Source organism: Leptopilina heterotoma, unplaced genomic scaffold (genome assembly GCF_015476425.1).
Source record: "Leptopilina heterotoma isolate Lh14 unplaced genomic scaffold, ASM1547642v1 Lhet_144, whole genome shotgun sequence".
NCBI lineage: Eukaryota > Metazoa > Arthropoda > Insecta > Hymenoptera > Figitidae > Leptopilina > Leptopilina heterotoma.
In genome coordinates this window covers 865,040-892,874 of record NW_025110862.1, presented here as the reverse complement: position 1 = coordinate 892,874, position 27,835 = coordinate 865,040, and the positions used below count along the sequence as shown (strand labels likewise).

At 22.2% G+C, this 27,835-nt stretch overlaps 1 protein-coding gene across 2 annotated transcripts in view; it reads left to right on the top strand.

Moving 5' to 3' along the window:
• The window catches only part of LOC122498256 (angiotensin-converting enzyme), a 210,615-nt gene that overhangs the window by 59,600 nt on the left and 123,180 nt on the right, over positions 1 to 27,835 (top strand). The window contains exon 1 of one of the 2 annotated variants that reach the window (XM_043605910.1): positions 19,987 to 20,702. The exons of the other annotated variant lie outside the window; for it this stretch is intronic. Within the exon in view, the coding sequence (XP_043461845.1) occupies positions 20,646 to 20,702 (57 nt within the window). The 5' untranslated portion in view covers positions 19,987 to 20,645. Of the gene's footprint in view, positions 1 to 19,986; positions 20,703 to 27,835 lie in introns of those variants that run through there. 2 annotated transcript variants of the gene reach the window in all.

The window sequence follows — 27,835 nt, the reverse complement described above, 5'->3', positions numbered from 1 at the left end:
AAATTTCAAAGCAGAAAAAAAATCGAAAACAGAAATAAAATTCGAATAAAAAATGATAGTTAAAAAAAATAGAAATAAAACAAATAGATAAAAATTGCAGGAAAAAATACTATTTAGTAAATAAAATGACTATTTTGCCTTTTGAATTAATTTTATAAATAATATTTATGCGATGTTACATGGACATTGCATAAAAGTGTGTATGCACTGCGCAGTTAATAATTGTGTAAAATAAATTATGTAAATTTGTGGAAACACTATAGGTTGAAGATGTGCTTGAAAGTTAATGGTGCTGATTTTGTAACGCTGCATCATAATCTTGCTCACGTACATTATTTTATGGAGTACAAAAATCAACCAATCGCCTCTCGTCCAGATGAATCCAATCCCAGCTTTCATGAGGCAACTGCCGATTTATTAACTCTAACATTTTTCAAACTCCAGGTGTACATAAAATTTTCAAAAGCATACAAACATGCATTTTACCTCGTTCGTAAAAAAGAAAAAAGCTTTATAAGGAAAAATAATTTTTACAAGTTCTTTTTATTATTTTTATATTTCTTTATTAATTAAAGAAAATTATTTTTATAACTTACTTGAAATTTCACTTTTCTAACTTACATGTCAATTTACTTTTTCTCTCGCCCCATCTTTCTCTATTATAGACCATTTTTCTTTTAATTAATTAATTTACATTTATTTTTCACTTTAATTTATAATTAAAAATTTTAATATTAAACATAATATTTAATATTAAATTTTTTAATATTATAATAATTGAATACTCATTTTAATTTATAGTTAAAAATTATAAACTTTAGTAAATTGATGACGTTTGTAAATAAATAAAAAAATTTAATAAATATTAATTAATACACGAAAAAAATATATACCTGCTACAACTATAAATTTCACTGTATTAGCCAAATTTTTAGTTGCTCCAATTAATACTTTTGTTAATTCAAAGAAACTTATCGCTGTTCCAGGTAAAAATTTTTTTCGTGTACATTAACAAACAAATTTTCTTTTTCTTCAAAAAATTATCTAATCTTCCGTTATTGTTGTTGTTATTACACACAAAAATTTCGACAAATTATTTCGTTGTCCCAATTACGTGAGTAGAATAAAAATAAATTTACCTCAAACGCATACATTCATATTTTTCTTTTAATCAAAAGAAAGAAACACTCATCTAAAATATATAGTATAAAGGAGAAATAAATATAATAAGAATTTGGTTCACGGTCTTGAAGAAAAAAAAATTTTTTTTCTATTTAAATATGTATAGAATAATAATAATTGTTCTGTGAGACCTCCGCTTAAATTATTTTTGTGTGTATTAAAAATATATCATACGTGATGGGTACTGTAAAATATGATGTAACCATATTCTTTTCGGATGACTTTTTTTACAAAATTTACAGATATTTAAAAAAAATTGAGCCTTCAGAAAAATTATTCCGTGGACAATAAAACGACTATATAAATTATCTTTTTCAAATGGCACTCGAAAAAATTGTTGTTCCACCTTATTCAATAATTGTCCTTGATCTTCATAGGTGGAACATATTCAGAAAGAGTTATGAAATCAACGAATTCAATTTTGAATGGTGGAAACCATTTACCATTCACACATTAATATTATTAATAATAATATTAATAATAAAAAAATATAACAATTTGAATTATTAATAATAATAATAAAACACAGTAATATTTATAATAGAAAAATATAAAAATATTAATAATAAAAAAATAATAATGTAATAAAAATAATAATAATTTAATAATAATAAAAATAACAAAGGTATAAAAATGGAATAGTTTTTCAATTCTATTAAAAAATTTCAAAACAATATAATAATTATAATAAAATATTACAAATTCAATAATAATATTATAATACTATAATAATAGTAATTAATGACAATTAATTGAAACAAATTATTATTCTTAATTTTGTTATCGTAATTATTACAATTATTTATTTTTATATAATTATAATTTTAATTTTATAACTCAATTTTTTATAATAATTGTGACTCTCCATAGTTTTTTCTTAAGTTATTAAGGTATAATATTTTCAAAAAATTATAATAAAGAAATTCTTACAATTAATTTTTTAAAAATATTTTAAAATAATTTTTGAACTATAATAGTTTTTCAATTTTAAAAAATTTCCAAACAATTAAAATTTGGTAAAATCTTTTAAAAATAATTGAATTTTTGAAAAGTATAAATAAAAATGATCAATATTTTCAAGAATTTTAATTATAAACAGGACCATGATTTCTGAAAAGTTTTAATAAGTTCGAAAAAATAAATTTTGAATCTTAAAAAATTTTTAACAAAACAATTCTAATAATTAGTTTTTAAAAATATTTTATTAATGTACTTTTTTGAAAATAATTGTATTTCTTAAAAGAATTTTTGTATAATTTAAAAGACTAATGAATTTTTTGATGAATTTTAATTAAAAATTTTAAAACATTATTGTTTTCTCCAAAATGTTAAAAATAATTCTAAAATGTTATTATTTTTGGAAATCTGTAATTAAAAATATTAAAAATATTGAATTTTCAAAAAGTAGGAGTTATTATTCATTTTTAAATTTACCTTTAAATAAAAATTATTTGATTCCAATAAATATTCATTGATAATAGAAAATTATTTTTATTATTCGATTTAGGTGATCGATTACCTAAATCAAGTAATTTTTTTCCATTGTAATAATTCATAATTTGGATTAATTAATTGGAGAAGAGGTTCAAGGAATAAGTCCACGGTTTAAAAGAAGGAAAAGTAACATTATTTAAATATATATTTGCAAATAATTTATTGTATATTAGTTATTTTGTGAGTGTATACAATTCAGGAGTTTCAATTATTTAAAGCTATTTGTATATAATGACTGATGAATATGATTCAGAAAAGAGTATAGAAATTCATCCAAGGGACTTCACAACTGTGACTTCTCAGGAAATAAGGAAGTTGGAGAAGTTCTTAAGTATGTATGTAATTATTTACTCGAAGTGTATATATAATAACGTCGATTTCTCTTTTGACGAAAAAAAAATGCGTGCAGCTACTGCTTCGAGCGGCATTAGTGGAATTTTTTTTTTTTTTTGCATTAAAGCATTATAGTTACCTGCAAATTTATATATTTAACGAAAGAATTATTTAAATTAAAGGAATAATAATTTATAATCGATTTATAATGACGAATTGATTAGGAAATTATTTTATTAAATTCGGAACATATTTTTTACTTTATTTATTTTAAATATATAAACGTGTGTATTTTTATTTCTTATTTTTGTTTTCATTTTTTTCTTGTTTTTTCTTTTTTTTTTATTTCTTTTTTACTCTTTTTATTTGGACAGTTTTTTTGTCTCAATTTGATGTCCTTAGAAAAACTTGTATTTTTTACTTTTACTCTTTTTGTTTTTTTTATTTTTTACAACTATTCGGAGTAACAATCATTAGTAAAAAGAAAATTAGGAGTAACACAATTATTAGGGTAACAAACATTGGTAGTTACAATCATTCTTAGTAATGATCGTTAGGAGTAATAAACATTGATAGTAACAATCATTCGGAGTAATAAGCATTGATATTTACAACAATTCAGGGTAACAATCGTTAGTAGTTGTAATCATTAGGAATAACAACTATTAGGAATAACAATCATTAGGATTAATAAATAGTGGTAGTTACAATCATTAGTAATAATAATCATTAGAAGAAACAATGATTTGGAGTAACAATCATTAGGAGTAACAAGCATTGATAGTAACAAGCATTGATAGTAACAAGCATTTGATAGTTACAATCATTAGGAGTAACAATCATTAGTAGTAACAAGCATTGATAGTTACAATCATTAAGAGTAACAAGCATTGAATGTTACAATAATTAGAAACAATCATTAACAATCATTGATAGTTACAATCATTCGGAGTAACAATCATTAGGATTTGCAGTCATTAGTCGACAATAATTTGTTGTTACAATCATCATACTAACTATGAACATCGATTTTAAACATTCAGCTTTTGAAAATTCTTGAAACTTAAAATCTCTTCCAAAAAAATCCATGAAATCTTCAATTTATTGTCCATTTTGATGAACTTTTTGGCAGATAATTTTTGTCGTGATTCAACTGGTCGTCCATTAGAAAAATATATAGTTCAAAACAATGGCTCAATTTTTTACTTACAGATATTTTTTGTCACAATGAAAAAGTAATGTAGTTACGAGATCTTGATTTGATTGAAGTATATCAACTTATCAGTGCATTAATCGCTCTTGTTTGCTTATATCCTTCAAGCACGAGTTCACAGTTCTCTTTTCAATTTATTGAAAACGCCCTCAACACACTTTTTTGATATATTATTCACAATTGAGTGTTTAACCTGAGATTTTGAATCTTGAAATCAATTCAATTAAATATATGTTACTGTCTAGAAACAATAGTAGTTATATTGATTTCTGTTTAATTACTGCAATGGCTTGTCATTGTAGTAATGGATTACAATCATGTTTACAGAAAATAGTATTTAAAAGCACTTGTGGTTATGGTCAGCATAATTATTGAACCATTGGTAGGTACAAAAAATGTTGTTGCAATTTTATGTGATTTTAAGGTAGTTAGAATTAGAAACAATGGTTACAATTGACTTGTAAATTAACAACTAACAATCAACAAACTAACAAATAGCAATCAAATAATAGTTACAATCACTAATAATTAGTGCGAATGGTAGTTAGAATTTTATTTCTAGTCACAATATTACAAAACAATGGTAATTGCAATGGTACTGCTAATTTCCACCTCGAACATGATTATCATAAACCAAATCGTTAATTCACATATACAGCCTCTAAATATATTCTTCAAAAGCAATAAAAATCATTAAAGTTGCATTACAAACGATAATTATTTCTACACTTTCCATAATTGCGATTCACAATATTGAAATAATTTTAATTTCCTCATTTTATTTTATTATTCTACGCAGTGATGCCATGAAAAAAAGGGACAACTACCCATTTAGCAAGTAAACTGTAAAATTTATTCTTCCTCATTTGTGACAATTATCATATTAAGAAGCATGGTAATATCTCTTTTGTACTAAAAGTTTCTTCGTCTCAAAGAAATTGAAATTTTCATCACTCCAAGAAAATGTTACTCTTCTATTGCACAATTTAAAAAAAAGAAAAATTCAGTTGAATAGCTCTTGAGCCATTCTATGAATAAACAAGTCTATGAGAAATTTCACATTTTGTTAAAATATCTGTTCGCAGTTTTTATTTGTTCAGATTTCTTCTTCTGAAATTTATTTTAGAATTTTATTATTAGAAAAAATGATTTTTAAGTGGAAAATGACAAATATATACAGTTTGTTTTTTAATACCTGTATTAAGTGTTGAGAAGAAATAATCATCGTATGGATATGTACAACGACGTTTTTCCGCAAGTAATAATATACTATTGACTGTTATTGACTAAAGCGAAATGTGTAACGTGAATATAATGATTCTATATATACGTATACAACTTTGAGACACCGATATTGCTGTAATTGGAATTTTCATTCATATTACAAGTTACGATTCAGTTGATGCGCGTAGGAATACTGTAAAATTGTAATTTAATGATTCAATAATGAGGGCATGGATTTGCAATAACTGTTTATATGGAGCAAAATTTTGCAATACATTGGGATGAATGGAAATAAAACGACTAATTGGATTATTTGTTTCAAATCATTGTGGCTGTAATTAGCAATATTTAACGGAAAATTTAATATTGACTGTTATTTGTTTTATTAATAACAATGACAATTTACAATGATAAATAATTATTCACTTTAAAACAGTGGCAAAAAAGAAACAAAAGCAAAAAATCAAAACTAAAACAAAGAAAACTAAAAGCGAACAAAAGTAAAAAAAATAAGCAAAAGAAAATAATTGCAAAAAACCTCACAAAAAATATAAGAAAAGAAAACAAATTTACAAACAATTAAAGGAAAAATTTTTAGTCAAACTAACTTCTTTTTTAAATAAATATTTAATTATTATTTTTCCATAGAAATTAAAATTCTTCAAAAGATTCAAATTCAAACCTTTTTGAAATTAAACAACTTATAAAAAATTGTAAATATAAAATATAAAAAATTATAAATAATTAAAGATGACTGTGAGAAAATCATTACTTGACATTATAAGAATATTGTTACTGCAACTTCTCCAAAATTATTTTTATCATTTCAATTATTATTTTCTACAATTTTTAACCAAAATTCTTCTCTAAATTTTAATATAATTTTCAAAAAAGTTCTTTTTGAGAATTTCCAAATCCATTTTTTTACAATACAATTTTATGTGTAATTTCGATTATTCGGAAATTTTTCAATTAAATATATTGTAAAAAATAAAAAAGTCAATTAAACTTTTTCGAAAAAATTAATTCTACAGAATTGTTGATTAAGGGCATTTGAACCTTGATGACGTCACACATGCTTTGCACAAACTGTAACGTCATCAAGGTTCAAATGCCCTTAAAAGTATAAAAAATTCAAATTTTCCTAAAATTTTAGTTTGCAAACTTTTCAAAATTTAATTATTGGTAAAAATTCATGCTTATAATGCTTTTAATATTATTCAATTATTATCTCAAATTTTAACTGAAATTCATTTTTAAATACATTTTTATTAGAAAATTCCACGAGAATTCAAGGAAGTTAATTAAAATTTTTTTAAATAATTGAATTCCTGCTAAAAATGTTGTTATTTTTTTTTAAAGAATTCTTTTTTTTTATGAAAAAATAATTGAATTCTTCTTAAGAACTTTATTTGAAAGTTTTGAAAATAATTGAATTTTTGGAAAGAATTATATGAAATTTTTGAAAATAATTGAATTTCTGCAAAGAGTTTTCTTACTTTTGAAGATAATTGAATTTTGCAAAGAATTTTATCATAACTTTTGAAAATAATTAAATGTCCAGGATGAATTTTATTATTTATGAAGATAAATAAAATTTTGACGAAAAATTTAAAAAGAATTTTGAAAATAATTGAATTTCTAGGATGAATTTTCTTTATTTGTAAAGATAATTGAAATTTTGACAAGAATTTTATTAAAATTCCTTGCAAATAATTGAAAATTTAAACAAATTTTTAAAAAAATTTTTAAAGTAATTGAATTTTGCAGAAGAATTTTATATTTATAAAGATAATTAAAATTGTGAGGAGAATTTAACAGAAAATTTTAAAAATAATTAAAATTCTGCGAAGAATTTTCTTACTATTCAAGATAATTGAATTTTGCAAAGAATTAAAACAGAATTTTTAAAAATAATTAAATTTTCATGATTAATTTTATTATTTATTTTTATTATTTATGAAGATAATGATAATTTTGACGAGAATTTAAAAAAAATTTTGAAAATAATTGAATTTCGGCGAAGAATTTTATTACTTTTAAAAATAATTGAATTCCTAGAATGAATTTTATTATTTATAAAGATAATTAAAATTTTGACAAGAATTTTATTAAAATTCTTTGCAAATAATTGAATTCCTGCAAAAAAATTTGTTATTTTCAAAAGTAATTGAATTTTTTCAAAGAATTTTGATATTTATAAAGATAATTGAAATTTTAAGGAGAATTTAAAAAAAAATTTTTGAAAATAATTGAATTTCTGCGAAGAATTTTCTTACTTTTAAAGATAATTGTATATTGCAAAGAATTTTATCAGAACTTTTGAAAAGAATTCAATTTCCATGATGAATTTCATTATTTATAAAATTTTGACGAGAAATTTAAAAAAAAATTTAAATATAATTGAATTTCTGTGAAGAATTTTATTACTTTTGAAAATAATTGTATTTCAGAGAAGAATTTTATTATTTATAGAGATAATTGAAATTTTTGCAAGAATTTTATTAGAATTTTTTTTAAATAATTGAATTTCGGAGAAATACCTCATTAAAATTTTGCTATGAAAGGGTATCTCTTTAAAAAAAATAATTACTATAATTATTGTAATAATAATGAATGATAACGTAATAACAATGAATGATAATTGTAATTACTTTTCAATTTTGCTCGAAAAAAAAATTTTTTCCAACAAAGATTTAATAATGATTCAAAAAATATTTCTATATTATAGGACTTTTGTTTAAATTACATTAACATTGAACTAAAAATTAAGTATAATAATTAATGAGGAAACTTCATTTATAACTGGTTTATTGGAAGCAGTGCATTTCATAATTGTGGTAAACTGGATATTTTCCCACGATTGATAACTGTGACAAGAAAAACGTAATACAAACTCACAACTCTTTTCCTCTTTAAACTAATTATAGTAATTCTTGACCTTATAGACTATTATCTATACTTTCAATGTTGCTAATAATTTTCTAATTGAAAGCCATATAAATAGTAGCAAAGAAGAGATAAAAATTTTAATTATTTCTCTATAACAAAATAAAAATTAATGAAATTAAATTTGCATGTTGAGTAGATAATATTTTTTTTTATGGTGTATTATATAAACATTAAAGTGTAGCAGTGTAATTATAGTAAACACTTCAGTTTGTAGGGTCTCTTTACATTGGAAGAGTTAGTGAAAAGTCGTTCACTAATTTAAATTAGGAAAAGAAAATTGCTACTAATTCTTACTAATATTTTTTTAAAACTTAAATTAAAAAAAAAAATAAGCTTTAAAATTAAATAAAAATAAGTAGCGGGAGAATTAGTAGAATTTCTTTACTTAGGGGACGAACTTTGACTAATTTAAATTTAGAGAGTGATACTTATAATTCACCTGAATCATCTCGTTTGCGAGAGAGTTTTCATGCCCTCTAGGCGGACAGTTACAAAAGTATAATGGCGCGAAATTCAAATTCAGTAAAAAATAAAATAGCAGAATAAGTGAATAAAAATAATAATTATATTATTATTATTTGTAAAATAACAAATAATTAATAATAAATTCTCTATTATATTATTAGTTTTTCATAATCATCGTTTAAAAGAATTTTAAAAAACAAATATTTCGTTGTGGAAAAAAATTTCCCCCTCTTGAGGAAAATAAATTCTTCTACAATTTTATCTAATATGGAACAATTTTGTTTTAAAATGCAAGGCATATGTATATACATATGTATATGCCCACATTTCCTGAGTTACTTCATTTTGTTTATTATCAAAAAAAAATTGGAGAAAGTTTTGTTGGTTGGAAGAAAATTGCGAAAGAAAAAAAACTGATATTTGGTACAAACATGGCTAGATGGTAAATTATGAGGAAAAAATAAATAGTTCAGAAACAAGAATTTTGTGGTCGTTGATAATAATTTATGAAGACGAGAAATATAAGAGATATATATGTACGTTATCTCTTGACATTAGCATTGTCTAGGACGACGAAGCACCAAGTCCGATGCTTTTAACTACTCACAATTGCTCTGTCTACTTAATAGCACATTATCTTCATATTGCATTGAAAGTAGGACTCGCATGTCTTCAGGAATACTATAGGTTTATATTTATTTCCGTGACAGGTGACCTGCGAATAAATCTCCTACACTCTCGTAATATTCACCATAAATTCCAATTTTATTAAATTTGCATTCTTGAGCATTGTATTTTTAATTTTATTTTTCTTTTTAATTCTTTTTATTTTCCGATTCATTAATTTTTCTATTTTTTGTTTTTTTTTAATTTTTCAACTTTTTAATTTTTATGTTTTTCGTTCTATTAATTTTTTGGGATACCCATTTTTTGTTTTTGTAATTTTTTTTATATGCTTTTTGAATTTTTTTCTAGTTATTTTTTTAATGAAATAAATTTTTTCATTGAATACTTTTTGTCTTTGCATTATAATTTTTTTTCAGTTTAATGCAAACATTCTTTTGTTATTAAAAATACTTTTTTAGTTTTCGTCCATTGTAAAATTTTTTAACCTGTAAAATAGTGGTTCTGATAGTAATTATCGTAGATTTTGAAAGTAAATAAATTTATAAACTGTGCTCAATAAAATTTACGATCGTTGGGGTTTGTAATTATCATTAATTATAATTATCAGGCATATTTTAAATAACACTGGTTGCAACTTCCTAATTGCAAATGTGCATATGTTATAATTAACTATTTTAATATAATATTAAAAATTAAAATAAAATGTTTGAAGTTAAAATTAATTATATTTAAAGTTAAAAATATTTTTACTATAATATTCAAATATAGAGAGTAAATTAAATACTTAAATACTAAAATTAGTAATAAATAATATTTATACAATATTTATAAGTTAAATCTTTTTTTTTGTAAATTTATATACAAGTGATAAGTACGATTGATGGTCAATGATACGCATAAGTTATGATTGAACATTCGTAATGCAAATTAATTAGTCATTAATTAATGATAAATCATATGTAATGTACAATTCTATTAGCGTTTCCCTTGTCTTTAATCGATAGAAACACAAATAAAAAAATAGTTCTCAAAAGAATGAATTAATTAATTAATCATAATAATTTTACTACAAGCATTACTGCTCTAAAATAGCCATAAATTAAAATTTTGTTTCCCCTTTCTGACACTTTAATATAAACAAAAGGAAAAGAAAAAGTTTACCACGACTAATATTGCCAGGACTTAACGAATATTGCAATTACTATTAAAAGTTGTGTAGAGATAATTAAAAGAAGGTCAGGAGTGTTATTAAAAGTGAAACATCTTCGATTCATGTATGTTAGGTGTTTTTAATAAGGATATCTTTTGAATTTAGCATGAGAATAGTTGACGATGCCTTGGGTACCTGCATAAAAATCAGTGTACTTGTAAAGTCTTTATTACGCAAACACAACGAACATGGTACGTAAGAGTGTGTCGTTATTATAATGGCCCAAGGTCTCGTCATCCAGCCTAGACGTAGTCACGGTTTGTTCCAGATCATCGTGAGACTATCCTCGTTGTCTTCTGGGCGCGGTCGTTGTTTATTCTTTGAACTGCATACTTGTAATAAATATCATGGCATAACTGGAATTTTATTATAATATTCGATTCCTATTTTTCATTTCGCGGTCGCCTTTCCACCTGTCCAACTTTATATTTCCAGATTCGATTTTATTTACTGTCTTTAATGATAGAAATGCTATTTTATAATTTTTTTTTGTTTGCATTCTTGTTTTTGTTTCCTTTTTATTTGCTGTTTTTTTTAATTCCCTCATATTTTACATCTGTTTTTATGACTTTATTTCTTTCACTCTTTACAAAAATGGAACAATTTCTTTTAAATTATAGACAATGATTTTTGTAAAAAAAATAAAAATAAAACAAAAATCATTGACTATAATTTAAAAGAAATTGTTTGAAAACGAGTATTTTTTATTCTTTCTCCAAAAATTGTTAGTGAAAATCAAAAAGAACCTCGAAGAATTCATCAAGAAGAAGAAAAAAGATCCTGGAAAAATTAGTCAATTTTTATCCAGTGATCAGAGTGGTAATAATTTACAAAAAGTGTTAATGTGTTTCTTTCCTAAACGAATAATACTTATTATTCCGCACTGGTCCGTTAATAAAATTATGCAATTGAAAATTAAAAATTTATTGCAGGAAATACTTTAGATTCTCTATCATATGATTGAATTTTATCCGAATTTTGTTTTTATCAAGTAAAAAAATTAGAATAATAATGTTAATAGTAAGAAAGGTTTCCTTCAATGAAAATAGAAAAATTATTCATTACAAAATTTTATTGAAATATTTGTTACAATTATATAAACAGATATTTTTTTGTTTTGACAAATATACTATACAAATAATCGTAAATTTCCTTTCCATTAGCAAATTTTCTGCATTCATTTGTTTGTTTTGAAAATTAATTTTTGTGCCTATTGCAATAATATTTATGAAAATAATGTCATTCTTGCGAAGCATTTTATAAACATTTTTAAATAATTCATTTCTTTCGATTAATTTGATGCAAAATTTTAATTTAAATAATTGAATTCCTGAGAAATTTTGTATTATTTATGAAAAGAATTGAATTCTTACGAAGATCTTTACAAAATTTTTTTGAAATAATTGAATTATGTTTGGAAATTTTATGAAAATAGTAGATATTGAAAATCATTAAATTGCGAAAAGTTTTTAAAAATAATTAAATTTTACAAAGAATTCTATTTAAATTGTTGACAATAATTGAATGTCTGTGAGAAATTTTATTACATTTAATTCAAAATAATTAAAGTCCTAAAAAACATTTTATTATTTATGAAAATAATTGAATTCTTGCGAACGATTTTATAAGAATTTTTTAAAATAATGGAATTTTCAAGAAGAAATTTATTACTTTAAAAAATAATTGAATTATTGTGATGTATATTGTTATTTATGAAAATAATTGAATTTTGCAAAGAATTTTATTAAAATACCTCTAAAAATAATTGAATTTTCGGGAATAATTTTCTTATTTATCGACATAATTGAATTCTTTCGAAGAATTATTTATGTAAATAATTGAATTCTTAGGAAGAATTTTATTAAAATCTAAAAGAATAATTATATTATTTTGAAAGCAAAATTTAATTAAAATTGGATTTAAAATTATTGATTTCTTTTGAACAGTTTTATTAAAATATTTGAAAATAATTGAATTACTGTGGAAATTTCTAATATTTTTGTAAATAATTGAATAGTTGCACAGAATTTTATTAAAATTTTCAAGATAATTGAATTCCTGAAAAGAATTTTATTATGTAGGGGAATGTAGTCAAGGTTGGCCTACTGTCTAGGTAGGCCACTCGCGTTTTTATGTCAAGTTCACTAGCGCCACCTACGCGCATTTTTGTCGAAGCTTGTCTTAGTGAAACCTAACTTTCTGTTCAATTACATTTTCGGAAAATCGAAAATTGTGTTTTCTGTGACGTCGGTACAAAAAAAGCTCAAAAAAAGTTTTGTGCATAATGTGAAAAACCATTAATAAAAGATAAAAAACAAATTGAATCGTCAAGGCAAGTATGCAGAAAATTTGTGGGACTCATGGTTGAAAGGAAAACAAAGTAAAAAATCGAATCCCGAAACGTATTTCTTTATGGTTACAACAATTCGGTAATGTTACTTACTGTCAAGGTCGGCCACTATGTGTTTAAAATGCGCAAAGTTGAGGACGAGCTACTTCATTTGCAAAAACTGCAATTCTGTATAACTCATAATATAATTGATCATCTTATTAATATTTTTATTTAATTTTATTAATATTTTAGTGCAAAACTTTTTTTTATTTATATTTATTTTTTTATATTGTTTATTGTTATTATTTTGTTATTTCATTAAGTTACAAACTGTAAACAATAAAGAATCAATTTTCCGTAACTCCAAACATGTTATTTTATTTTTTAACGATTAATGCCCTTTGAATTTTAAACATGGCCGACCTTGACTGTAATGGCCAACCTGGACTACAAATTTTTTTTTTTTTAAATCTTTATAACTTTTTCATTTTTAAACCTGTCAATTTACTTTGTACAGAAAAAATGTTCCTATTAAACAGGACTTTCCAACCATATACTTCAATTGTCCAAATTCATTTTTTAAAAAAAGTTATAAACAAAAGTCAAAAAGGTGGCCGACCTAGACTATGTTCCCCTATGAAAATAATTGAATTATTGAGAAAAATTTTATTAAAATCTTTGAAAATAATTGAATTTCTGTTAAAAATTTTGTTATTTTTGAAAATAATTGAATTTTTCAGAAAAATTTTATAATCATTGTTTTAAATAATTAATTTTTTTGAAATATAATATACATTACAAAAATTTTACTTTAAATAATTGTATTCTTGTGAAAAACTTTATTTGTGAAAATAATTGAATTTTTCGATTAAATTAATTTTTAATTAATTTAATTAATTCTTTTGCAAAATTTCATGAAAATACTAGATATTGAGAATAATTGAATTTTGAATATTTTTTGAAAATAATTGAATTGTTTTAAAAAATTTGATTATAATTTTGGAGAATAGTTTTTTTTATTTCTAGTATTAGCGAATAATTAAATATTTGTTACAAGTACAGAGTTAGTTTTTTGTTTTCTTGACAAATTAGTGACCAAACGGAAACAATGAATCATTAAAATGAGATATTTTGAATTCTAAGTATTTGATTCAGAGAAGTGTCAAGGGTGAGGTGAAAAATACGACCAAGATGCAAATTAAAAAATTTGCAATAATAGTTGATCACTGTGAGTGAAATGACAGCATCTTATGAATCACCTAAATGAATCGTGTTTTAATAGACGGTTAGATTATACTTTTTGTCCTCACACAACCGGAAGTTGTTAAACTAAAATCATCAAAGTATAAAAAAATAATTTCCCTAATTTGTTTTCTCTAATATTAAAATTCTCCTATACAAATGAATCAGTGAAAAACAAATTTTTACTTTATTTCCTGTTCAAGTAAAGAATTTTATAAATATATTATAATACAAATAAATAAATATTTAAAAAATAGAATAATGAGAAAGATAATAATGTTAATATGACAATACAATATAATAATTTTTACTATTATTATTATTATTATTATTATTATTATTATTATTATTATTATTATTATTATTATTATTATTATTATTATTATTATTATTATTATTATTATTATTATTGATAAAAGGAGTTTCTAAATAATTTTCTAAATAGTTTTCTAAAAATAGGAAATTGGCGCTAAAATTTTGAATATTTATTGAGGTTTATTCAGATTGGTTTGCACCTATATATGGCGATGCCATGAAATAAGCAAATTAACCCAGGTTGATGGGATTCGCGTAAGGAGTAATTACGCAATTACTCAACTTGCCACGTAAACGATGAATCACCGTTAATATATTATTATCCTTTATTATGCGAGTATTTTTTTTTTTCTTAACTAAAAACGTTGTATTCTCGCGGAAATCATCTTTTACTGATAACACTGCATTCTAGAGTGTGAATTATTATTACGTAAACAATGAAAATCCTTTCTATCAATGAAATGCGGTAATTAGTTTCTTACAGGGAAGAAGCATGTCTCTGTAATTAAGGACAAAGATTATTTTATGAAACACATTACCCTCGAAGATATTTGCCATTTTATTTATAATTTATTTATTTTTTTATTGGAAATTTTCCTCCAAAAATTCCTTCCTCTATGATTAGGCAAAATAGTAATTTTTGAACAAATAGAATGATTTTAATTAAATATCTAATAATAGTAATTATAATAATTATAATAATAAATTGATAATCCATTCGATCAAATAGTTTATTCTTTTCGAATAGAATAATTTTAATTTAATGATTAATAATAATAATTATAATTATAATAATTGTAATATTAAAACATTCGATCAAATAGTTTATGCTTTTCGGAACAAAAATTCTAATGATAGTAATATAAATTTAAAAATTATTTAATTAATTAAATTTTCTATTTTTAATTTTTTTTATTTAATTTAATTAAATTTTAATTTATGGTGGAAAATAATTTGTCATTCGTTTACGAAATTATTAATTAATGCACAAGCTGCAATGCCAAGTTGTGTTAAAGGAAAGTATTAATGGTAAAAAAGGAAGAAGAAAACTCCCAAGGAGATACGCATTTGTATTCAAGTCTTTTTGTTTCCCAAAACAAAGATACAAGAAAAAAAACGAAATAATAATTAACATATACTTATTTTATTTCGAAGATGGAACTATACATATTAGTAGATAAACTGCAGGAAAATATTTTTAAAAAACAGGAAAAAGATATTTTATAAACATGCAAGTTATTTATTTATTTATTTTTTTTTTAACAAATTTATATTTTACCATTGTCATTGAAATTTTTCGTTTACCAATTTTATAGAAACCGAAAAAAATGGGAAATTTCATAGTCACGTATGTTACAGAATACGTGAAGTAATAGTAATACAAAGTAATTTTCGGTGTCAGACAGGTCAATATCGCAGGAAGGTGCGTATAATACGTGTGGCGTTAAGAAATGATTAAAAGTGATTTATCCTTGAGATGAAGGTGTCATTGAGTATTATAGTTGAGAGCATATATATGTGTAGTAAAGAAATTAAAAGTCACTTAATGTGGGGATGATTTCAGGTTTTTATTAAATTTAGATAGATACTCGTGCATACAAAAGAGATTTTGAATGAGAAGTGCCCGTGAAATAATTGGGTCAAGACTCTTTTATAGAAGTGTATGGTAATTGTGTTTTTTTTTTACACGATCACTGCAGATTTCTTGGATAGCCAGGAGATATATATGTCTGGGCGGGAGCAAAAAAAAATGAACTAATTAAAAAGTTAGGTAAATTTTTAAATTAGTTAATTATGATTAAAAAAATGATTGTACCGAAAAGTCGGGCAGAAGTCTGATTTATAAAACCGACGATTTTTTGTAACTTCCTCCAAGAAATTTTTATTGTACATTATCCTTTTTTTTATATTCTCGTAAAATTTATTGGCTATACAAAATTATGAATTAGAAATGTTTTTTTTTATGTGAAAAAGTGTCTAACGGTCAGGGAAAAGTCAGGAAAATTTCTAAAAATTTATACAAAAATTAAAATATTTGTGAATGAAAATTTTTTTTTAATCTAACAAATCTTAGAAGATTTTTATTATCGTTTCTTTCTATCATTAGATATTAATTTATTGTTAAATATGTCAGTTACCATACTTTTGTACCAAGAAAACAGAAATAAAATTAGTAAAAATTCAGGGAAAAAGTCAGAGAATTATTTTCTCGATCCTTGTTAGACACCCTGCGTAAATAAGTAAAGTGTTTTTTAAGAGCCCAAAAATAGTGGAGCTAAATGCCATAAAAGAAAAGAGAAAATGTTGAATTTTAAGAAATTCGGTTTTTTGAATTTTTGATAATTTTGTATAAATTTAAATTTCTTACCAAAGGGTGGAGACTATTAAATAAGTAAAGTATTTTTGAAGAGCACAAAAATAGTGGAGCTAAATGCAATAAAGCAGAAGAGAAAATGTTGAATTTTAAAAAATCCGTTTTTTTGAATTTTTGGTAATTTTTAATAAATTAGAATTTTTTACCAATGGGTGGAGACTATTAAATAAGTGAAGTGTTTTTGAAGAGCACAAAAATAGTGAAGCTAAATGCTATAAAAGAGAAGGAAAATTTTTGAATTTTAAAAAATTCGGTTTTTTGAATTTTTGATAATTTTTAATAAATTTAAATTTTTTACCAATGGGTGGAGACTATTAAATAAGTGAAGTGTTTTTGAAGAGCACAAAAATAGTGAAGCTAAATGCTATAAAAGAGAAGGAAAATTTTTGAATTTTAAAAAATTCGGTTTTTTGAATTTTTGATAATTTTTAATAAATTAGAATTTTTTACTAATAAGTGGAGACTATTAAATAAGTAAAGTGTTTTTGAAGAGCACAAAAATAGTGAAGCTAAATGCTATAAAAGAGAAGAAAAATTTTTGAATTTTAGAAAATTCGGTTTTTTGAATTTTTAATAATTTTTAATAAATTTAAATTTTTTACCAAAGAGTGGAGACAAATTTTATCTCATCTGAATTAATAAAGAAACAATTTCAAATTTCATCAAAAGTCCTGAAATTCACGATTATATTATTCACAATTAAATTCAATTAAAAATAAAACTTTAATTACTAAACTAAAGTTGTTGGACGAAAGAGAAAGAATACAATTTTGTTTTCTGGAAGTTAGTTCTCTTAGCAATAATTCAATTATTTTCATAAATAATGACATTTTTTACAGGCATTTAATTATTTTCATAAATAATAAAACTCATCGCAGAATTTCAATTATTTTTAATACAATTTTAATTGAATTCCTTGAAAAATATAATTTTTCTTAACAATTTTATTAATATTCGTCGAAAGAATTCATTTTTTTTACAAATTTGTTAATAAAATTCTTTATGAGAATTCAATTCTGAAAAACATTCAATTATTCAATAAATTATTTACTAATTACAGAAATTCAATTATGTTTAAAAATTTTTTTTTTAAATTCTTGTCAAATTTTCAATTATTTTTATAAATAATAAAATTCTCCGAAATTTTAATTATTTTCAATTTAATTTCATTAAAATTATTAGTAAAATTTTAATTATTTTCAAAAATTGTCCTCAATTCAATGATTTTCAATATCTACTATTTTAATAAAACTTTCAAACAAAAATTAATTTTTTTAAAAATAATTTTGATAAAATTCTACGAGAAAAACATAGATAATTATTTTTATAAATATTAAAAGTTTCACAAGAATTCAGATATTTACATATTTTTTACATGAATTCAATTATTTTCATAAACAATAAAATTCTTTTTAGGAATTAAATTATTTTCATATAATCATAATAAAACTCTTTGCACAATTTCAATTATTTTTATTACAATTCTAATTGAATTCTTCGAAACTTGCAATTATTCTTAAAAGTTTTAATTTTTTGAAAGAATTCAATTATTTCAAAATTTGTTGATTCTTCATAAGAATTAAATTTTAAAAAACATTCAATTATTTAATAAATTATTTATTTTTGCATTTCAATAATTGAATTCTTGCAGAATTTGCAAATAAAAATTGATTTAAAAATTGAATTTAGTTAAAGTTTTGTATTATAATTTAATATTAAAAGCATTATAGCGTGAATTTTTAGAAATAATTAATTGAATTTTGAAAAGATTTTAAATTAAAATTTTTGAAAATTTGATTTTTTCATACTTTTAACTGACAATTCTGTAGAATTATTTTTTTTGAAAAAGTTTAATTGAATTTTTTTTTTTTTTGAAATTATTTGAAGTTTTTATTTTCTAATATATATCTAATTGAAGAATTTCTGAATAATCGAAATTTCGTAAAATTGAATTGTAAGCAAATGGATTTGAAAATTCTCAATGAACTTTTTCATAAATTATCAAAAATAATTTATTTAAAGAAGAATTTCAATTCAATATTCTAGAAAATAATTATTGAATTGAAATGATGAAAATAGTTTTGAAAATCTTAATTCATATGGAAAAATAATAATGATTAAATATTTATTTAAAAATGAAATTATTGATGTTTTCGAATAATTTTCTCCAATTAAAGGAATGCGTAAAGAAATGTAATTAGATTTTTTTTTTTTGAGTAGGGAAAAAATAAAAATTTTGTTTGGAAATCAGGAAAAAGTCAGGGAAAAACAAAATTAAATTTTTTTGTCAACCCGGCTGTCCAACAATTTTGCAATGTCACAAATTAAATTAATTATTTGTGCAAGATTTCTTTTTTACATTTTCAAAAATTATTTTTTAATTTTCACATTTAAATATATGCCATTCTCAGCTTGTATTAGTCAAAATTCTACAGGGACCACAGGCAAGTAAAATTAATATAAGAAAGAAAATAAATATATCGGAATATAATTAATTCAACAAATAATTATTTTTCTTTTTATTTTTTTTGCAATATAGATAACATTATAATGATATAATTGTCACCAAATATAGTGGTAATATTTAATTTCAATTTCGTAAGGCAGTATTTTTTGTTTGACCTGTTTCAAGCCCCCATTGTTTTAATTAATTTAGTAGATATGTAAATTTTTCGTAAGTTTTCAAAGAAAATATTTGTACTGTAAACGTGCTGGAAATATTATTCTTCCTTCTATTATTCGAAGGAGCCATCCATAAACTACGTTACCATATTAGAGGAGGGAGGGGGTATAAAAATGTTACATTAATCGAACATTACATTAATTTTTCTTTTCTTATTTATTATCAAATCAAAAAATATTGTAAATAATTTTTTTTCTTTCGCAATCGTCTCGTATAATAAATTACTTGCAACTCTGGCTAAAAATGTGGCAAAAATAAACACAAATTTTAATTAATCATTCCATATTAAAATTTCCATTTAATCGCGTTCGTTTCATGTGCAAAGTAGCGAATATGAGACGAGTGCGCCGCCGAGTCTAAATTACCGAAGGTTAGTCATGGAATAAAGTATAGACGCGTGCGGCAAAACTCAACAATGGGTCTCATTGAAAAACCGTCAAGTTCCACTGTCAACGTGGGAATAAATGTAATAACCATATGGAATCTAGTGTTACGGGTGTTGCAAGCGGAGGCCACCTCGCGGCCTCACCTCCTTGTCTCGCTTATAATATGGCGCTCCCCTTTTTTTTTCTCTTCGTCTTCTTCTTCTGCTTTTGCTACCTCACGGTCCTCCTCCTACTATTTACTCCCCCTCGTGTTGTATTATAACATTGTCTAGAAACGACAACTCAGGTGTCTCCCCACTCTCTGTCTTTCTTTCTATGGATGACCTCTTGTGTCGTTCGACACTCTGCGAGCATAGGGATAAATGTATACGTACTGACCTATGAAGCTTTTAGTACAATTCCAAAGAGCTAAGCGCGTTCAAGTGGTGAATATAGGCGGGAATTTATCGATTATACAATTATTGTCGAAAATTGGAATTTTTCTTTTAGTATTGTTCGATTTTCTGTTTTTGGTTGGATTTTAGTATTTTTTTTTAGGGCAGGTGTTAACTTTAGGGATATATATAGTCATTTCATTGTTTTCCCTTGTTTCGAAAGGGTGGTTGCGGTGCTCATGGAGGTGCTCCACCGGCCGGTCTTCGTGGTCGTTCTCGATCCTCGAAGACAATTTGTAAGTTTTGCATTGAGTGCTCGGAGTGATAAGAATTTTTTGTGCTTTTTTCCTGGAATAAAATGATAATTGTATGAAAAATAGGGTGAAGTGTATTTTGTGGTTTTGTATTTTGGATAAAGTGGAGTGTCAATCCCGAGGGAGTATGGATTGTATTTTTTCTTATATTTAAATAAAATTATACTTTTCGTCCGGTAAATTGCAAATTTGAATATTTTTTTTTTGGTAACGTTTGGTATTATTCTTATTTTTTTGGTATTTTTATCACTTTTGGTAAATTTTGGTATTAAAAAATTCAATTGCTCTCTAAATTTGAATTAGTAAAAATGTTTACTAATTTAAATTAATGACTGACTTTTTGCTTTCGAATTACCAAATTTTACTAATAAATTAGTAGAAATTACTATTTATTAGTAAAATTTACTAATTCAAAAGTAAAAAGTCAGTCACTAATTCAAATTAGTAAACATTTTTACTAATTCAAATTTAGAGAGTGGTGTTAAAGACTAAATCGAATTTATAAACACTTTTCTAGAATTAGGAATTTTTAATTCAATTTTATTTATTGATTCTTTACAATTTTCGAATTTAGGTTTCTTTAGGTTTTTCTTAATTTTTTTTTTTGTTTTCGAACTTCCAAAGAAATGTTTTATTTTAAAAAAGAAGAATTTATTTGTCTTAGATAAAAGTATATATTTACTAACGAATTTATTTGGTTTAAATTAAAAATTTTTTTGGCGTGAATAAAATTTTAGTTTTGAACCATTTAAAATTTATTTCAACTGAATAAATTTTATTTGTACCTAAAAAAGTTTATTAAAAACAAATAAACTTTACTCCAAATAAATAAAGTTTATTAGAAACATATAATGTTTATTTGTAACAAATAAAATACATTTGTAACAAATAAAATATATTTGTAACAAATAAAATATATTTGTAATTTATCTGTAAAAAGTAAAATTTATTTGTAACAAATAAAGTTTATTGAAAAGAAATAAAATTTATTTGAAACAAATACAATTTTTTGTACCAAACAAAGTTTATTGGAAACAAATAAAATTTAATTTAACAAAAAAAGATTGAAAAAAATTTTTTTTATTTCCAACATAAGTAGGCAACTCAAAAAATATGTTTGAATTAAACATATTCCTTTATGAATTACACTTTTTTTTTACTAAGTCAAGCTTGTTATGTGTTGAATAAAAATTATTATGTTTAATTCAAAAATAATTTTTTTTGACTGAATAACAAAAAAAAATATGTTTGATTTAAAAATGTTTTCTCAGTGTAATTTGAATTATTGACTGATTTTTTGCTTTCGAATTAGTAAATTACACTAATAAATAGTCACTTTTACTAATTTAATAGTAAAATTTACTAATTCAAAAGCAAAAAGTCAGTCACTATTTCAAAATTAGTAAACATTTTTCCTAATTCAAATTTAGAGAGAATATAATTCATTGAAAACAAATAATATTTATTAAAAGTAAATAAAATTGATTTGAAACAAATAAAATTTATTAAAAACAATTTAATTTCCTAAATAAAGCTTATTCGTAACAAAAAAGTTCGTTGGAAACAAATAAAATTTATTTTTAAGTTTTAACAAATAAAGTTTAAATTAAAATTTATTTGAATTAAATAAATTTCATCTTTGTAAATAAAAAACATTTATTCGATTGAATAAAAATTTATATGAAAGAAATGAAATTTATTTTAGATAAACAAATAATTTTCATTAAATACGAATAAAATATATTTGAAGCAAGGAAAATTCACTTTAAACAAGTAAAATTTATTGAAGGCAAATAGTATTTATTGAAAACAAATTAAAATTATTTGAAACAAATAGAATTTATTAAAAACAAGTAATATTTATTGAACGAAAATAAAATTTATTTTAAACCAATAAAATTCATTGAAAACAATCTATAACTTTATAAATTAAATTTATTCGTAACAAATAAAGTTCGTTGGAAAAAAATAAAAATTATTCAAAACAAATAAATTTCATTGTAAATAAAAATATTTATTCGATTTAATAAAAATTTTTATGAAAGAAATAAAAATTTATTTCAGATAAATAAAATTTGTTTTAAACAAATAATTATCATTTAAAATGGATAAAATTTATTTGAAGCAAAGAAAATTAATTTAAAATCAGTAAAATTCATTGAAGACGAATAGTATTTATTGAAAACAAATAAAAATTATTTGAAACAAATGAAATTTATTAAAAACGATTTAATTTCCTAAATAAAGTTTATTCGTAACAAATAAAGTTCGTTGGAAACAAAAAAAATTATTTAAAACAAATAAAATTCATTGGAAAAGAATAATATTTATTGGAAACAGATAATATTTATTAAAAAGAAATAAAATTTATTTGAAACTAATAAAATTCATTGAAAACAAATAAAATTTATCGAAAACAAATAAAATTCGTTTAAACTAAGTTAAATTTATTTGAGGCAAATAAATATTTATTAAATAGAAAATACAAATTCTTTATCGATAATTATTTATTTATTATTTTATTTAATTATTTATTTATCAATTAATTAATATTAATTAATTAAGTTTCTTTTAATTTTTATTTATTTATTTTTAACAAAAGTTTTATCAATTTGTTGCGCATGTGTCTAAAATAAATATTACCAATTAATTTGTTGCTATAAATTAAAATTATAACGCTTTAATTAAGAAATTATATTCAACGCTATGAACTAATTAATATTGAACACATTAGGAGAGTAAATTAAAATCACTTTTTTGCTACGTTTTCTTTTTGTGTCATTAATAATTGGCGATCAATTGGCATTAGAATCTATCGAAAAATACGAAATTAGCCTTGAAGGAAGCATTGTAAAAAGGCTTAGAAACACGCGATAGGCAATACCGTTGACGTTCTTTGATATGACTGAATTCACTCAAGCATCAAGAGTGCACGATATATATTTTAACTTCTTTTTTCTCCCATTTAAACTATTTTAACCTCGTAACCATGAAAAATTCGCTACAAATCACATTAACCGCTTTTATAAAGCAATTGAATTAATTTCTCGCGTAATTAACAATTTCGCATATTTAGAATTTTGCAAGTACATTAAATTTTATTTATTTAAGTATTACTTGATTATTGTCCATCGTTTATTATTTAATATTTATTCATTTTATACCGAGTTCATTACTTCTTTTTTGCATAATATTTATTTTTCACTCATTATTTATAGTTCATTATTTATTTTTTACATATTATTTCTTATTTATTTCATTTATTTTATTTATTTGTTTATTTATTTGTCTAATTTTTTTTTTGTCATCTATTTTCACTTCTAAAATATATTTTCCTGATGAGATAATTTTTCTATTTTCATTCACTTATTCCTGGAGATGTATTTTTATTTTTTACAATTTGTTTTGTCTGTTTAAAATTTGATGTATTCATATGGCGTTTTAATAGTTATTATTATGAATGTGGTTTTTTTTACCCATATATTTATGTGGAACATTGGAATTATAATTTTAACGCGTTGTCGACTATATTATTTCCATAAAGACAATGAAAACTAGTTTGAAAAATTACTATTATTTACAAGTATTCAATGTTTAATTTCTATTTATGATTGCATTCATTATGAGGTGGAAATGTTTATTTTTATAGGTAAATTTCTAAAAAAAAAAATAAATAAATAAATTTCTAATTAGTCGCATTAGTAGCTCTAAAGTGTAAATATTATAATTTTACAAAAAAATCATAAAGCACATTTTACAATAAGAAAAAATGCAAAAGATTTCGAAAAATTAAAATGTTTTTTAATAAAATCTTTACTTTCAGTCATAAACCATATTTTTGACCTTCTTCTTTGAGAAGAAAAGAGGAAATAAATAAAGTTCACGATTTTTTTTCTTCGAGCAACGTTTTCAGTTTCTTTTAAATTTATTTTTTATTGTCAACATTTTTAAAACTTTAAATATTTTTTTTATTTTATTTTTTTTTATTTTATTGTTAATATTTTTTTTTAAATATTTTTTCTATTTTTAATATATTTTCCTTGTTTCCTTCGAAGAAATTTTCAAATAATTATCGAGTTCAGAGCACGCTTTGTATCGAAGGATTTCACCTTGAACCGTGTTTGAAGTAAAAGAAAAAATTGTAACGCTTTAATCTAGAAAAAAAGTATAACAAATAGAATTATTATAATTGAACAGAAGATGTTGACCCCGTTTTTTTTTGTTTTGTTTTTCTTTCAATATATATGATATAAGAAGGAAAATATAATATATTAAAAAATGATTATGTGATATATAAATTTTTTTTTCTTTTTGTAAAATATTTTTAAGGTTCTCGGCTTATTATGTAATTATTAATCAGGAGAATAAATAAGTGGGTAAAGATGAAATTTTTTTTTTCATAAATTCTCACACCGCATGAAATCACTGAGAGAGATACCAATGTAATTGATATCAAAATTGTTGAATGAGGACGCAAAAGTGAATGTTCATTTCCTACATGACATATTCGCTTTATGCCGTGTAAACTTGCTTTTGTAATTTTTCTATTCATAATGCATACTAACATATAAATCATAAATATCATCCTCTTATTGTTCTTCTATGATTGACTAATTACATTTATTTTTCGAATTTCTGGATAAAATTCTCAATGACCAATATTTTATTTTTCATTTCACATTTTTTTTAATGGTAACAATATTTTTATCGCTGCTCCAGAAAAGGACAAATTTTATTAGAATTTAAATGTTAAATTAATAATATAATAATTCATAAAATAATTAAAATAAGAAATTAAATAAATAGAAAATAAAAATAATAAATAAAAAAAAATAAAATAACAACATAACATAATTAAAATAATAACTTAGTAACTTAATAAATTATAATTATTCAAAAAGACTGCTGCTCTAGAAAACAAATTTTATTACAATAGAAATATTTAATTAATATAACAATATAATTGAAATAACTTAATAAAAGAACGAATGATAGTAAAAAAAATTTTATTACTATAATAATAAGTAAATTCGTCTTCTGTGTTATTTACAATAATAAAAATTGTTTTTATATAAACGATAAAGTAAATATTTTTATCGAGTGGTAGAAAAATTTAATAATTACAAAAAATGAAATAAATGAAAATTACTTTCTAAAAAATGAAACACATCAATTTATTTTCTGGAGGCTAAAGACATTAGCAAATGAATGTGCGGCTTTTTTCGGTTAGCAGGACTATTGTTCAATTCACGTGATCTTCGCACTATTGTTAATGCTCACACGCGAAGTTTAATTTCGTTCATTACCCTTTTATAAGAATCAAAATATTATCATTAAAATCTTCAACTTCTTTCCTTTTTAATACTTTTAGAGAATTCCTTTTAAAGAATCAAAGAAAAAAATTTTAGAAGGATTTTTATTATTTATAATGTTTATAAATATTTTATTTATAAATAAATAAATAAATAAATAAAATAATTTTGAGTTGTTAATTTAATTTTAGAAAAATAATTTTATATTAAAGTCACAATCTGGAGTCTTTAGTAATAAAATAATAAATAATTATTTATAGCCACTTTCTTATTTAATTAATTATTGAATTGTTAACTTAATTTTGGAAAAATAATTGCATAATGAATTCATAATCTGTAGTCTTTGGTAACAAAATAATAAATAATTATTTTTAGACACTTCTTTATTTAATTAATTTTTTTGGTAATCAGTAAAATATTTGTTAATTATGAATAGAATAAAATTAATTATTATTATACCTATTTATTTTAATAAAGTATTTTTAATTTTTATATTTTTATTGTAAATTAAATATACTAAATACTTATTTTTTGATTAAAAAAAATTTTCTCTCAGTGTAGGAACTAATAAATAAAACAATTGTAAACAATAAAAAAAAATAAAAACTTTTCGATATGTGAGTTGGTAGAGAGGCAAACATAAAAAAATAATAAAAATACTATTTTTATTTTTAAAATAGTGAATAATATTAATTAATCCTTGTAATAATTATTCAAAAACAATAATATTACTTTCAATAGCAATGTAAAAGGATTGTTAAAAAAATTTTTGTTTTATTAATTTTAAATAATACTTTAAAATTATAAAGTGTGTAAAATAAAAATAAATTGTCACCTGGGGAACGAAATTAGGAAAACACGTATTTGGAAAACTCCCCTACCTTGTTAAGGTGAAACGTGAAATTATTATGTCCATATACTGGGGATGACGGATAATTTGGGAAAATAAATTGCATTGACACGTACCCTAAATTGAACAGCTGCGAAATACGGAATAAAAAAACGAAAGGGCTATGAACTTTTTTTTATGTTCGTCCTACATTTTTTTATCCATATATTTCTTTTATTCTACCATCACGTAATACACAAAGAAATAAATAAACACAATTCCACAAAGTACACTTAGGCACATATATTTTTGAAATTTACAATCAATAAAGTTAATTAATTTTACTGGAATTTTTATTTTCATAAGTCAAACAGATAAATTTTATGTTATGTTGACATTGATGTTGATAATCGTTGATTTTGATTAATTACAAAACGGAATGAGTGAATTATTATTATTTATTAAAAATAGTTGTTTATTTACTGTTAATATTAATTGTTTCTCATTGATGGCTGTTGATAATTGTTAAAAGCAATAAGTAAATTGGTAGTGTTTATTAATAACGATTATTATTTATTAATAACGATTACTATAAATTAATAACAATTATTATTTATTAATAACGATTACTATTAATTAATAATAATTTATTTACTTATAATGATTAATTAATTAATTAATTTGTTTATTTATTTATTTACATATTTAAATCAGCTAAAAAAAATCTTAGAAATTCTGTTTCGCAAATGCCTACTAATTGTTAATAATATTTATTTATTATTGATGTTCATTGGTAATTGAAAAATCAATAAATAAATTATTAGTGTTCATTAATAATAATTTATTTATTTCTTTTACAGAATGTTAAAAAAATTCCCTTCGATAAATAATAATTGTTAATATTTATTTATTGTTCATAGCTACTGAGAATTGAAAAAACAATAATTAAATTATTGGTATTTATTAATAACAAT